The sequence below is a fragment of the Achroia grisella genome, unplaced genomic scaffold, assembly GCF_030625045.1.
Source record: "Achroia grisella isolate CSIRO2021 unplaced genomic scaffold, CSIRO_AGI_Agris_v1 utg598, whole genome shotgun sequence".
Taxonomy (NCBI): Eukaryota; Metazoa; Arthropoda; class Insecta; order Lepidoptera; family Pyralidae; genus Achroia; species Achroia grisella.
Genome location: NW_026712958.1, coordinates 91,317 through 106,098, shown reverse-complemented (window position 1 = coordinate 106,098; position 14,782 = coordinate 91,317). Strand labels below are relative to the sequence as shown.

At 37.3% G+C, this 14,782-nt stretch overlaps 1 protein-coding gene across 1 annotated transcript; it reads right to left on the bottom strand.

The window, feature by feature from the left end:
• Positions 1-2,823: 2,823 nt before the first annotated feature.
• Positions 2,824-11,338, bottom strand: LOC131848837 (peroxisome assembly protein 12-like). Its single transcript, XM_059198781.1, has 7 exons — positions 11,144-11,338; positions 10,454-10,562; positions 9,040-9,245; positions 7,662-7,891; positions 6,574-6,715; positions 4,404-4,489; positions 2,824-3,762 (listed from the first exon to the last, which is right to left on the bottom strand). Exons 1-7 carry the CDS (start codon positions 11,261-11,263, stop codon positions 3,651-3,653), a joined length of 1,005 nt encoding a protein of 334 aa, XP_059054764.1. The 5' UTR covers positions 11,264-11,338; the 3' UTR covers positions 2,824-3,650.
• Positions 11,339-14,782: the final 3,444 nt, after the last annotated feature.

Sequence of the window (14,782 nt, the reverse complement as noted above, 5' to 3'; positions counted from 1 at the left end):
ATTTTGAAAATACCTATTTTGCATTTAGTATTTGAAATACAAAACACAAAACTATTTTTGTTATTAGAGTGACATTTCTATGAATTCACTGTCGATAGCGAGCGGTGCGATGGAAAAAGATAAACGTTTATAAAAATATAATAAATAGCCCTGGACAATTAACACAGACTGATACTGAACTGATATAAATAGATATTTTTATTTTGTAAATACATATAAAACACCCAGACCGATGAAAACAATCGATGACCGATGAGTACAAATGTTTGCACCGTGCGAGAAATCGAACCCGCGACCATCGGATGTAAAGCGGTGTGACCACCGAGGCAGTCGAAATATATAAATAATCTTATGAATTTAATTTATTCTAATTTGTTTGTGTGCGCGGGGTGCGGTGTACGGTGCTCCCCCTGCCTCCACCGTTGCTGGAGCTTGCATGTATGGAGCATTGCGAATATAAAATATCTAGATTAGTAAATTCATAATTGATAGACCGTTACGGTATCTATATATATTCGGATTAAAATAAGTATCGCAGTAAGGACCAGTATATAAAGTGATCAACACAATTAATTGATTTTTGAAATATATATACAGAGCCAAAAAGTCTTTGTGTATTCAAAAAATATCTAATTTGTTTGTGTGCGCGGGGTGCGGTGTACGGTGCTCCCCCCTGCTACGCTGGAGTTACTATGTATGGAGCATTGCGAATATAAAATATCTAGATTAGTAAATTAATAAATTCATAATTGATAGACCGTTACGGTATCTATATATATTCGGATGAAAATAAGTATCGCAGTAAGGACGAGTATATAAAGTGATCAACATAATTAATTGATTTTTGAAATATATTCAGAGCCAAAAAGTCTTTGTGTATACCAAAAATTTTGCCGTTCGGAGCCAGTCATGCACGAATTATTAGTAAAAAATGTGTCGAGTATATCGTACTATCGACGAATATATATGGCCACATCGCAAAGTAGAATGCGACGTTGCCATACCGCCTGAGATATACGCGATAGGAGTCAAGTTATTCAGTGCAAAAGGTGGAATCGGCAAGTGTTTAGGTTGTGGCGTGATCAACAAAGTGCCCAAAGAGGTGTTTATATATATATACCTATATATGTATAAAGTTATAAAAAAAAAACAAATAACATATATACATATCTGTATTTTTGTACGGAAATTTACATGCGTCAAAGGCTCTGCAGCACTTTATGTTATGTATGATTTTGTGAAAAAAATAATATATATTTTACAAAAATTCTCATCTCCCCTCTTAAGGAGAGTAGATGGCAACTTACCCCCGGCAGGAGCACAGTCGGCCGGGGTTCGTTGCCCCAGGGAGAGAAACCGGCGTACAATAGGGGCAGAATCTAAGATTATTATTATTATATAGAAATTATATGTTTATGTACTAATAAAACAAACATATTTGCCAGATGAATTGTTTTTTTTATTATTTTATTATTATTACAAATTTTATACATAGTGTCTGTACATTGTAAAATTCCAAATCTATATCTACAAGAATATAACAACAAACTTACAAACTATGATATGTATAGTATATATAATATCTCCTCTACCGCCACCTTCGTAAATAATTAACAATATGTAGAAATAGTTAACATCTTAAATGCATATGAAATACACGATACTTATATAATACTAGTTTCACAGGTCTATGGTATCGCTTATGTACTATGAATGGAAGGTTCTCCTATTCATATATATATATATATATATATATTTTTTATGAATGATAATGGAATGGTGCACCCGACTGCGATAATGGTTTACGCTGGCGGGGCACCAGTGGGGGATGATAAGATGAGCATGAGGTCAGGTCAATTAGCCCATCGTGACAAATTCACCTGGAATTTAACAAGATTGTTTCCAGGGGGAACCGCGTGGAGGTCTTATTCATATATATTGCGTGTTCAGGTGTGGTGTCATGAGCTTTACCAAATGAAAACACATTTATATTTTATCACAATTGTAATGCGACGATACGGGACTACATCGTATATCTGACTGGGGAGGGACGTGTAGTAGGTGCACTGTGCCACGCGATGTAATTCAATCTCTGTATTAACAATATGTATGTGTGTGTGCATAGCACACCTACACTAGCTTTTGCCCGCGGCTACGCTCGCCTTAATTTATCCCCTTAGGGGTGGAATTTTTCAAAATCCTTTCTTTGGGGATGCCTACGTCATAGTAGCTTTATGCATGCAAAGTCTCAGCCCGATCGGTTTAAAATTGACAAAGTTTTATACAAACTTTCATCCTCTGTTTTATTCCCTTGGGGGTAGAAAATAATCAAAATCATTTCTTGGATGCCTACGTCATAACATCTGCCTGCATGCCAAATTTCAGCCCGATCCATCCAGTGGTTTGGGCTGTGCGTTGATAGATCACTATGTCAGTCACCTTTGAGTTATATATATATATAGATTAATGTTTAAAAAAATTGTATCTGTCTGTTCTTGCTATTTCCGAAACAGCTAGACCGATTTTGACGCGATTTCCACTCTCATATTGCAAATGTTATAATGAGATTTGATTTATTTTAATTTCACGCAGGTAACAGCTAGTAATTAATAATGATAGACCACAATTCACACGTATTGTATACACATAACATACCCACAGTGTGGTAATGGGGATTGTTAGTAATGTGGACTGATTATATCATTGCTAGCAATGTACCATGTCAGGTTGACCTCGCGGTTCCCCCTGGAAACCATCGTGATAAATTACTGGTGAATTTGTCACGATGGGCTATCTGACCTGACGTCATGCTCATCTTATCATCATCCATTGGTCCCCGCCAGCGTAAACCGTTAGCGCAGGCGGGTGCACCATTCCATTATAATAAAAAAAAACATACCCACATAGAAAAACACTCGGACTAAAATAAAACAAACACACTCATAAAATGTTTGTATAATGTCAGGATCAAATTAGTGACTATCGGAAAGTAATATATTGTGTTAAAGCGCTACCAATGGGGACATCGAATACTATAAACTCAATAGTGACAATAAAAAAATATTTACTGAATAACTCTTTCATTATTTCAAATTTAAATTTAAATTATTTATTTGTGGTGTAGAGGTAAACAAAGGTCTTAGAATAAATAACATGTTAATTATCTTAATAGTGACTAGTGTCTATTGAAGAATAAGATTTGCATCTTTAAGATGACTTCAGTAATAAGATGTGCAGTCAGAAGTTTATAAGTTAGAAGTAGGTCAGTGAGTCATACTCATAACTGACCAGAGACACAGGGGTCAGAGTGCTGTCAGAGTTCAGTCAGGGTGGGTTCAGCCCACCCTGACTGAACTCTGTCAGAACGCGGCCAGAGTTCGGTTAGGGTGGATTGAACGTGGTCAGAGTTCGGTCAGGGTGGGTCAGAGTTCTGTAAAGGTGGCGCCAGAGCGCGGTCAGAGTTCGGTCAGAGTTTAGTCAGAGTGCGGTCCGAGTTGAGTCAGAGAGCGGTCAGAGTTCAGTCAGAGTGCGGTCCGAGTTGAGTCAGAGAGCGGTCAGAGTTCAGTCAGAGTGCGGTCCGAGTTGAGTCAGAGAGCGGTCAGAGTTCAGTCAGAACGCGGTCCGAGTAGAGTGAGAGCGCGGGGGGCGTGTCAGTCGACGTAGAGCCTGACGAGCGAGCCGTCCCCGGCCGGACACCGCGTGACGGGACACGCGCCGCGCGACCGCACGTGCCGGGAGATGCACACGTAGCAGAATATGTAGCTGGAAAACACATATGTATTGCATTCATATATACATACATATAAATAAAATTGTAATGTCCGTTTGTAATATTTAAGTAACCGTTTTTTACTCCATGCATATGGATATAAATACGGTACATACACCAAAATAACATTTTTTACAATTTTTGTCCGTCCGTCTGTTTGTTCCGGCCAATCTCGGAAATGACTGGACCGATTTTGACGGGACTTTTTTTGGCAAGTAGCTGATGTAATAAGGAATAGCTTAGGCTACTTTTATTTTAGAAAAATAAAGTTAAATTCCACGCGTACGAAATTGCGGGTACAGCTAGTTTTTAATATAAATGTATTTTGTAAGTGATCTGCGTCGACCTTAGTCGTCTCCCTATTTCAGCCGCCAAGCTGAATGCTTTGGAAGCTGTTTCGATTTTTATTTATTTACTAGCTGTACCCTACTTACTTTTACTAGAGGTTTCAACTGCGTTAAAGATTAGAATAAATTATTATTTCAATTAAAGTGCTCACGGGTGATCGCCCAGTCCCAACGTGTAAATTTACTTTCGTCGCGGAGCGATATCTTTAACGTGTTAAAATTTAATTCAAGTTTGATTCAGTCATTTTCCATCAGGTCATTTGATATGGTGAAGTTGAGGTACTCACCCAGAGACTGGTAACACGGTGGGAATCTTCCAAGTCTGCAGACATATCGGACATTTGTTCTTCCATCTCACAGCTTTTTCGTCAGGCTGGAAAGAATACATATCAACATAATAGAGTACTCTTTGTATAATAATAATAATAACATCTCAGGACAATTCACACAACGCCATCTAGTCCCAAGCTAAGCAGAGCTTGTGTTATGGGTACTAGACAACTGATATAAATACATAGATGCATTTATTTTTGTAAATAAATACATATTATACATAGAAAACATCTAGACCGATACAAACAATCATACTCATGAATACAAATGTTTATATCGTGCGAGGAATCGAACCCGCCACCATCGGATAGTAAAGCGTTGTGATAAACCACTACACCACCGAGGCTGTCAGTCAGTTTACTTATTAGGGGATAGCGGATAAGGTAGGACTGTAGGGAAAAAAATAAAGGATGCATAACAAGGAACTATTGTGGCACTGCACTCACTGGGCCCAACTTTCTGCTGCGTGCTGCTACTCCGACCACGACAATGTACCTGTCCCGTCTACATTACGCCACTAAGGAGCAGGACATTGTCGATTATATACGAACCAAGAGTAACCTGACATTGAGGGTGACGCAGCTGGAGTCGAGTCACAACGCGAGTTTCAAAGCGTTTGTGGCCCTGGTCCCCACCGACTTGCTGCCCACCTTCATGAAAGAGGACTACTGGCCGAAAGGTGTGGTATACCGGCACAACCGTGGCAGATTGCCGTCTTCAGTGCCGTGATCACACAGACAATATTATTGTATTAGATTTTAAATATGACGGCCTCGGTGGTCTAGCGGTCTAGCACACCGCTTTACGTCCGATGGTCGTGGGTTCGATTCCTCGCACGGCACAAACATTTGTATTGATGAGTATGATTGTTTGTATCGGTCTGGGTGTTTTCTATGTATAATATGTATGTATTTACGAAAAAAAAAAATCTATGTATTTGTATCAGTTGTCTAGTACCCATAACATTAGCTTTAGCTAGCTTAACTTGGGTCTAGATGGCGCTGTGTGAATTGTCCTGAGATTATTATTATTATTATTATTAAAATATTATATTATATGTATGTTAGTCTATAAGGTATTTATAATATGGGCCTAGTTGCCTGAAATAAATTAATAAATAAAATAAATAACCAGGGCTGTCTTTCACCTATTAGAGGCTCTGGGCACATTAGGATAATATGGCCATAGTAATAAAGTACTATTTTGTTAGAATATACAAAGTCATTTTTGAACATTACTCATTGTATATTGGGATGGCCTACCTTCAAAACAAATCAGGCAAAAATAATTTTAAAACTCATTACGAATAAATTGACCATAGTCGGTAAGCATTTGTTAAGACTGATTTTCAGGTGAGAGTAGTGGAGTAGGGAAGAGTCTAGACAGGGGGTTCATATTCATCATTTTTTTATTGGGTTGTTTGGGCTATTGTCAGGTGTTTGTAGCACCTGTAGCACTGCGACCTACATAGATCTATTGTGCTCGCCCTTTTTCAGAGTTCGCTACCTAGACCCGTCAGGGACAAGAATTGAAGGATATTCGTGAACGGGTGCTGCTTGTAGGGACTGGTCTGCTCTAATCACTATGACTGATTTCCTCTTATTAATTGTTTAACCAGTTGGTTGTATATTCAATATTTTTTCTATTTGAGTATTTAATTGAATTAGTGCTAATTGGTAGTTTTTAAGTTGTATTCACACACTTAAACTTTAAAATGTAAAGTAACAATAAAATTATTTAAAAGAGCAACACGCAAGTTTCTTGCTCGTTCTTCTTGTGATGAGACAGCTTTCCGAACGAGCGGTAGATTAAAAAATGTAATAACTATTCAAAAGTGCTTCAATGTAAGTTTATTTGAATAAATGATTTTCTATTCTTTTCTATTCTATTCTCAGGAGCGATGGTTTTTATCTCCTCGGGAAGGAGTAAACTTTCCAAAGGAGATATTTCGTTTATGCAGGACTGGGCTATAACCACATAGGATGTGCTGTAGCGTTTCTTCTTCAGTTTGGCAAAATTTGTAGATTTTTAAGTATGCAAGAGTGGAACATAGACAATGTAGCATAATATCTATGATTATTGTAGGAGCAGGGGGGTTGAAGTGTAAATGTTGTAAGTGGTGACCTGCGGCGGCGGCGGCGGCTGCAGGGCGGCGTGCGAGGCGGCGCGGGAGTCCCACCAGCGCAGGAACTGAACCCCGAACGCTCCGTACTGCACCACGCGCAGCACCGCGCCGCCCACCATCGGGAACGTCACCGCCGCGCTCCTGTACACATCGCTTCACTCTCACTGTCTCTCATACAACTACTCTCCTACCACACACCGCACGGTCGCCGACAATGAGCACCGAGGAGACATATCCGACGTACGCCACGACGTCGGTCGAGGCATGTCCTTATTGATCCCGACGACACCATAACGGTAGTTAACCTCCCCAAGGATGTGGACTCGTGGACACGTTCCATCCGAGCACACATTTAGACACACACGACACCGTCCTCGCCGGCGAATACGACGACCTCAAACACACTATACCGCGCAATCAACTGGGTGCTCCACACCGGTGCCCCCGATCGCCCCTCCGATCGATTCCCGTCCGATTCAAACGGGAATCGATATTACGATGGCCTGAGCCGAGGTTCGAACCCCTAGCGGTGTCCTCAGACTAAAGTTGTATCCGTGAGGCGTGAGTTGGTCTTCAGCCGCTCCATAAGTCCTTCCTTTGGTTTGGAGTGCCATCTGCACTCGCCCCCTATCCTCCGGTGAAGCTGTAAAGACCAGCTGCGGCCAACAGCATTAGAGTAGTAAAAAAGTCGACAATGACAACGCTTCTCGCCTACCCCATCCGGGATCACAGTCGTAACGGTAGTTCTGTAGGTGTTTGCAATAATTCAAACCAACCTCTCACTCTATTTGTAAAGTTTACTACTGCACATACTCCATGCAATTAATTAAACCTCGACTTACATCCAAAAGGCAGTGAATTCAAATTCGGTCAACACGAAAAAAATCAAAATGTGTCAAATGTTGTCTAAATATTTAATCATTCATCTGCTTCTTCCTTATCACATTTATTTGTGGTCGGCGTAATATGTTTTGTCTTCCATTCATCCCTGTTCGAAATCATCTCGTTATTTACTCCCTTTCTTACCATATCATCATTCACACAGTCCATACATCATTCTTTCTTATAATAATTTAAAACAACTCACCCTATTTGCCCCGTGAAGAGGTTCTTGAAGAACTCCCCCCAGGTGGAGTCGTCTTTCTCCATGAGGGGCGCGTCCCGCAGCGAGAGCCCGAGCAGCGCCAGCTCCGGGGAGTGTGTCCTGGCGGAGCCCGTCAGGTACCTGGCTGCCTGCACCAGCTTCGCTGACTCCGCCACGAAGTGAACGACTGCGTATATTTTTATAGCTGCCTTGCGGGCGCGGTCTGCATTACTCTGAAATTAATTATATCAAAATCAAAATTCATGTAGGACATTTTAGCAGCTTATGAATGTAACTTTTTTTGTAGTTATATATTTTTCTCTACCGTTCAGTTCAGTATATAGATTCAATTGAGATGAACTATTTTATAGTACGAGAGCTGCCCATCGAGTGTTTGCTGAAAACCAAATTTTTACACATATTTATCATTAGGAGAATTTATATCTACCAGGTTGCCTATCAAAATGTGGCCGCTAGTATTTTTAATTAAATTATTAAATTCATAATCCGTAAGAAATTTCATTGACTTGTTTTTCAGTAAAATGTACTTTAAACATCTATAAAGACTGTTCATGGTTGCCGTTGCGCACCTGGCCGCACATTTTGTACAAGCTGATTTTATTACATTTATACACCCACAACGTACATTCATAATTTATATATCAAATTAAAGCTAATTTATTATTTTGAAAAGAAAGACGTTTCTTTTGGAGTATTTATTATTTTGAGGCGTTACTATTGTTTGAATCTAGAACACTAGCTCTGACGCATGCGCAATGGCTTTAAACTGTCCGACAGCTGGCAATCGCTATCCTCGTTTGACTAGTGGTGTTACGCGCTAGCTCTCTTTCACTCTACTTTTAATATTTACTATATTTAATAGCCAGCAACCCTTATTTGCGGCCAGATTTAATTAGGCAACCGTATATGATAATAAACAGAAAAAAATTAGCTTTAATTTGATATATAAATTATGAATGTACGTTGTGGGTGTATAAATGTAATAAAATCATACCTGTGTACACCTGGCTGCGAAGAGGTGCGGCCAGGTGCGCAACGGCAACCATGATTTTTCACTCTTTATAGATGTTGCCGTAAAGTGAACGACATTTTACTGAAAAAACAAGTCAATGAAATTTCTTACGGATTATGAATTATTAATAATTTAATTAAAAATACTAGCGGCCACATTTTGATAGGCAACCTGGTAGATATAAATTCTCCTAATGATAAATATGTGTAAAAATTTGGTTTTCAGCAAACACTCGATGGGTACACTGATTCTGCAGCGGGATCTCGGACTATTAAGTGAATTTCTTTTTTTAAAAAGCCAGTTAAATTACTTGTTTAATAAATAAATAAATAAATATAGTTATCTCACCTTACCCAGCCTCCCATCTTCATTGTCCTCCCTCCACCTGTCTATGACCTTCTCAACCTTGTCCTTAAGGTATGGTACCAGCACTAATAAGGCCACAGAGCCGTACTCCAGTAACTCTGGTAACCGAGGGTTGCCCTGGTTGAACTCCATGCTCACTGCCATAGGAACACGTAGAAGACCATAGAAGCTCTCAGAGAATGATGCAGCTGGAATTTAACCATGTTTATCATTAGAACATATATTATAGAGAGACATCTATAATATTATATCTTTACATAGTATAAAATAAAATCATGATTAGGGAAAAAATACAAGACAAAAGATATTACAGAGTGGTACCCAAGAGGACACGAAAGTAGCAGACGCAGACAGACCAAAAGATGGGAAGATGACATTAGGAAGGTAGCAGGGAAAGTTTGGACTCAGAGTGCAAGGGACCGAACCCTATGGAAATAATTAGAGGAGGCCTATGTCACATGATAGACTGTTGACATTCAGATGTAGAGAAAAAAAAGAAATAAATAATGAACATAGACTAACAGGACCACAATTACTGCCTAAACACATTTATAAATTTGTCAAGTTAACAGTAAATAAGGGCATTTATTATTATTATATAAAATAAAGTCACTTCCACTGTCTGTTCACATAGATCTTTTCAACAATGCAACAGATTTTAGTGTAGTTTATACCAATAGATAGTGATTTGATAGGAAGCTTTATATGTACAATATATGTACACCCACACTGTGGCGAGTAGCTAGTACTTGATATAAGGAAAATATACTCTGGATGAACTACACCGACTTTGTAGTCTTTCATTGTTTTTAAAGGTATATTATACTCAAGTTATATAGTTTATATATAATTGTAATATATACAGAACAAGCATACTCTCCTCCAAAGCAATGGTGAATTAGACATAAAGCATAGAATTAACGCAGGATGCATGAAGTGGCGGCAGGTTACGGCAACGACGTGTGACTCGCGTGTTCCCCTTAAGCTTAAGGGGAAAATTTACAAGACCATGATCCGGCCTGCTGTCTTGTATGGATCAGAGTGCTGGCCCGTAAAGGCGACGGATGAAAGACGACTGCATGCAACTGAAATGAGAATTATATAGACAAGAATGGATAAGATAAAGAATGAATACATTAATATAATTGTCAGAGAGGTATATATCAGAACATGTAATGCGTAGCATATATTTAAAGAAAGGTGTTACATATGAATGTGGATGGTTATAAGGGCAGAGGAAGGCAAAAAGAGATGGATGGAGGTGACTACTATTATTATTATTATTTTCAAATATAAGTTAGTCCTTAAGGCAAATATAATATGGACCAATTTTGTTATACAAATAATATTAAGTTGCCTGAAATAAATAAAAAATTATACAATAAAAATTACTCACCATAATGTTTCAGATAGTGGTACTGCAAACAGCAATCAAACAGCAGGTAAAGCTCATCATACCACGGCTTGCACCATCCAAATTTATCTGGATAAGCTTCTGCTGCATACTGAAATATGAAATAGGTATCTCTGAACTATTATTAACTATGTTGAGGGGTTTATAATTTGTTCTGTATGGGATAAGGTTTTTCTTATTGGGGGATGATAATGAAATGGTGCACCCGCCTGCGCTAACGGTTTAGCAGACTAGTGGAGTATGATAAGATGAGCATGAGATCAGTTCAGTTGGCCCATCATGGAGGTTTCCAGGAGGAACAGTGTGGAGGTCCGCCTAACCTGGTACATTGCTAGCAATGGGTGTTACTAGTTCCCATTACTAAAAATAAAATAAATTGTATAATGTTTTGAGTAAGGAAATATAGGTGTATGTCTGTTCTGTAGTGTATATTTCTAACTAACAGGACTCCACTGGTGGCCGGCCAGTCATATACCGTTAGCGAAGGCAGGTGGACAGATTCATAATGATTTATTTAAAAAAAAATATACTTTGAACTTTTAACACATAAATGATGACCTACGGACTCTATAGAAAAACAATAATAGAATTGCATGTTGTAACTCAACAGTACCTGTTTTTAAGGTGAATATTGTTCTTTAGAGTAGAATATCTAGTAAGAAGATGGTATACCTCGACTAGCTTCCTCATTGCAGGCTTTACGGTGGTGCCAAGGGCCTCCTGGGCAGTCACTTGAAATATAGACGGAGTGCCCTGAAGAGTGCGCGTTAAATGCGCCGCGTAAACCGCCATGGTGTTTTAAGAACGCCAGATTAAAATTCAGTTAATATTAGTAGCAATAAAATTGTAATAATTAGTTTTTAGTACTCCGATAACATGTTTATTTACGTCTGATTCTTGACTGAAGTGAGTGACATAAAGTGAGAAACGGTAACTGTCAATCTGCGCTCAGTCACAACTGTCAATCAATTGGTAGATCGATCATCGATTTTTCGGCCTTGGCACACTGAGATTGTGTAACAAGGCCGAAGAATTTGTTCAACCAAGATTTTTTTCATCCTATGTTTTTTATTTTATGGATGATAATGGAATGGTACAGCCGCTATGTTAACGGTTTATGCTGGCGAGGCATCAGTGGAGGATGACAAGATGAAAATTGGGTCAGTTAGTCCAAATTCACCAGGAATTTATCACGATGGTTTCCAGGGGGAACCGCGTGGAGGTCTACCTGAATTGGTACATTGCTAGCAATAGGGCATCAATCCAAATCTCCTTTTCCCCCTTCATCCGATGTTTGCGAATTCGATTCCTAATCTGCGCAATTGAAATATTTATATTGATCTTTATTTTACTGTTACTGCTCTGGATTTACCTGCAAATATTATGAGCGTCTTAAATGCCTTAATTGTTTGATATAACACCATACAACATACTAAAAACTAGATATCGAATATAGCTTATCATTTGATGCAGATTATGACCAATCTGCATAAAACATTAAAAATTAATTTATAGGTACCTTATTCAGACTTTATTTTTGCTTTTTATACTATATCTAGGTAGTAGTAGAATGTTCTGCTTGCTGGAAGCAAAGGTCTTTAATCTTTTCCATTGTTCTGTCTTGTGTGATTCTGGTACATATCTTCCCTGCTGTTCTATTTCATCCTGCCATCTTCTATTTGGTCATCCTTTTTCTCTATGTACTATCTCTATTGCCTATAATGTGGTGGACATTATAGGTAATTTGTACTTATATTCAGACAAAAGTTGTATAGTTTTTATTGACTATCAGTCTAGGTTCTTGTTCTTATTTCTCGCCTGAGTCTGCACATAAAATGTGACAGAGGAAACCGAAAAAGATTAAATTTATTTCAATAAATAAATTATATACAGAGACGACCTCCGGTGGTCTAGCGGTCTAGCACACCGCTTTACGTCCGATGGTCGCGGGTCCGATTCCTCGCACGGCACAAACATTGTATTCATGAGTATGATTGTTTGTATCGGTCTGGGTGTTTTCTATGTATATTATGTATGTATTTACGAAAAAAAATTATCTATGTATTTGTATCAGTTATCTAGTATCCGTAATACAAACTTTAGCTAGCTTAACTTGGGTCTAGATGGCTGTTGTGTTAATTGTCCTGAGATTATTATTATTATTAATATTATATATAATAATAGTCAAACAACAGATATTTGTATTCTGTATTTTGACTAGATGATGCTATCGACTAATTGATAGTAGCGATTTTGCAATTTTTCGGTAATGAATTACTTTTAAGTCTTTCAATCTGCTACTAGTCCGATTCTTATTTTCGTCAATTTTAAAAAGGTATAATGTTAAAAATTAATAAAAACACTTAAAATATTGACTGAAGTTTATATTTCAAAATATCTGGCTTCGAAGAAATGTTATATACAAAGATTATGAGATTAAGTAGCTGTAACTTAACAATAAAGAGCTGAATATAATAAAATGTACATAATGCCTTGTGTTTCAGACGTCCATAGAATATGGTCACCGTTTACCATCAGATGGTAAGCTTATTTGCCACTATCGTTGTATAAAACATTTTATAGTAAATATAGAAAATACTAAAATATTCTCGATTATAGTAGAACAAACAATAAGTACTTGATAAAAACAAATGCACTCGAAATCAGAACCAAAAATTTACAGAAAAAAAAAATTATCTACTTATATTTAATAGCTTTGTCTTAATTACAAAAATGGGTCTATTTTAAGATTTACAGATTTGTAGTAGCCATTTTAGACTTTTATATAAAAATATTAGTGGATTCTGCGAAGATAGAGTGTTACATTGCAGTCTAATTCAATTTATATTTGATTTGATTGATTTTACAATAGAAATACTTATGAATTGCGCATAAAGCAAATTACAAGCATGGGAAATTGTTAAATTGAGCAACTGATTCATAACAATTGTCTTCATACATGTTAAAACTACGCAAGGAAATACTAATCTAAATATATGTAACTCAAAGGTGACTGACTGACATAGTGATCTATCAACGCACAGCCCAAATCACTGGACGGATCGGGCTGAAATTTGGCATGCAGGTAGATGTTATGACGTAGGCATCCGCTAAAAAAGGATTTTGATCAATTCTACCCCCAAGGGGATAAAATAGGGGATGAAAGTATGTATGAAACTTTGTCAATTTTAAACTGAGAATTTTAAACTCAGCCCGATGGCTGAGACTTTACATGAATAAAGCTACTATGACGTAGGCATCCCCTAAGAAAGGATTTTGATAAATTCCACCCCTAAGATAGGGGTGGAATTTATATATAGGATAAATTAACGCGAGCGAATAGTTATTATTATATAAGGCACTAATATAATCACAAAATAACATTGCCAGGAAACTTATCCAATTCACTACACAAGTAATCATGAATAAGATAAAATCGCTTCATTACATTAACTAAAATAGATTTTTGATAGAATACCTTTAAAGTTTCACTCCTTCATTTTATATTTTTGTTTTCGAGTCTTCTTTCGTGTTAATAATATTGTGTACAATTATTTAACATGAAAAACACTTCAACAAAGCTACTGATTGTACTACTCTAGTTGCCAAATTCCGGTCAAAATATATTTAAACAAAGGCTTATATATTCAATAATTACCTATATTTGAGTATTTAATTGAATTAGTGCTAATTGGTAGTTTGTATTCACACACTTAAACTTAAAAATGTAAAGAAAAAAAATAATAAAATTATTTAGAAGAGCAACACGCAAGTTTCTTGCTCGTTCTTCTTGTGATGAGACAGCTTTCTGAATGAGCGGTAGATTAAAAAAATGTGATGACTATTCAAAAGTACTTCAATGTAAGTTTATTTGAATAAATGATTTGTCTATTCTATACCAGCGATTGTGCATCCAATATATATATTTAATATATTTTGACCGAAATTTGGCAACTTATTCTAGTTGCCAAAGGAACTTGGCAACTGTAATAGCACAACTGGTCGCCTCGATCATGTGTTTTTTTCGAGTTAAACAATTGTATTATTAAGCAAACATAGTGTTTACTTTCTTGATTTCTTAAAACTTGCACTCTTTTAACTGATTTATGTATTGACTTTGGTCATTTAAGTTCTCTCGGTTTAGATTGCCAAAGAATATGTACAAAATTTATACAGACTAGGTTTTTTTTAATTGTAATAGCAAGTATTCTGGTTATGGTGAATAGATCCGTCTGTATGTTGTAGTGTTCACTACGAAACTTAATATAAGTATTTGGATAAATATTAAGTACAGGCAGTGTTACATCATCA

Coding starts and splice junctions, on each gene's coding strand:
- LOC131848837 (XM_059198781.1), bottom strand. CDS start 11,263: ATGGCGGTTTACGCGGCGCATTTAACGCGCACTCTTCAGGGCACTCCG. Junction 7,892..9,039: donor AAGATGGGAGGCTGGGTAAG/GTGAGATAACTA, acceptor AATTAATTTCAG/AGTAATGCAGACCGCGCCCG. Junction 3,763..4,403: donor ACCGTGTTACCAGTCTCTGG/GTGAGTACCTCA, acceptor TGTGTTTTCCAG/CTACATATTCTGCTACGTGT.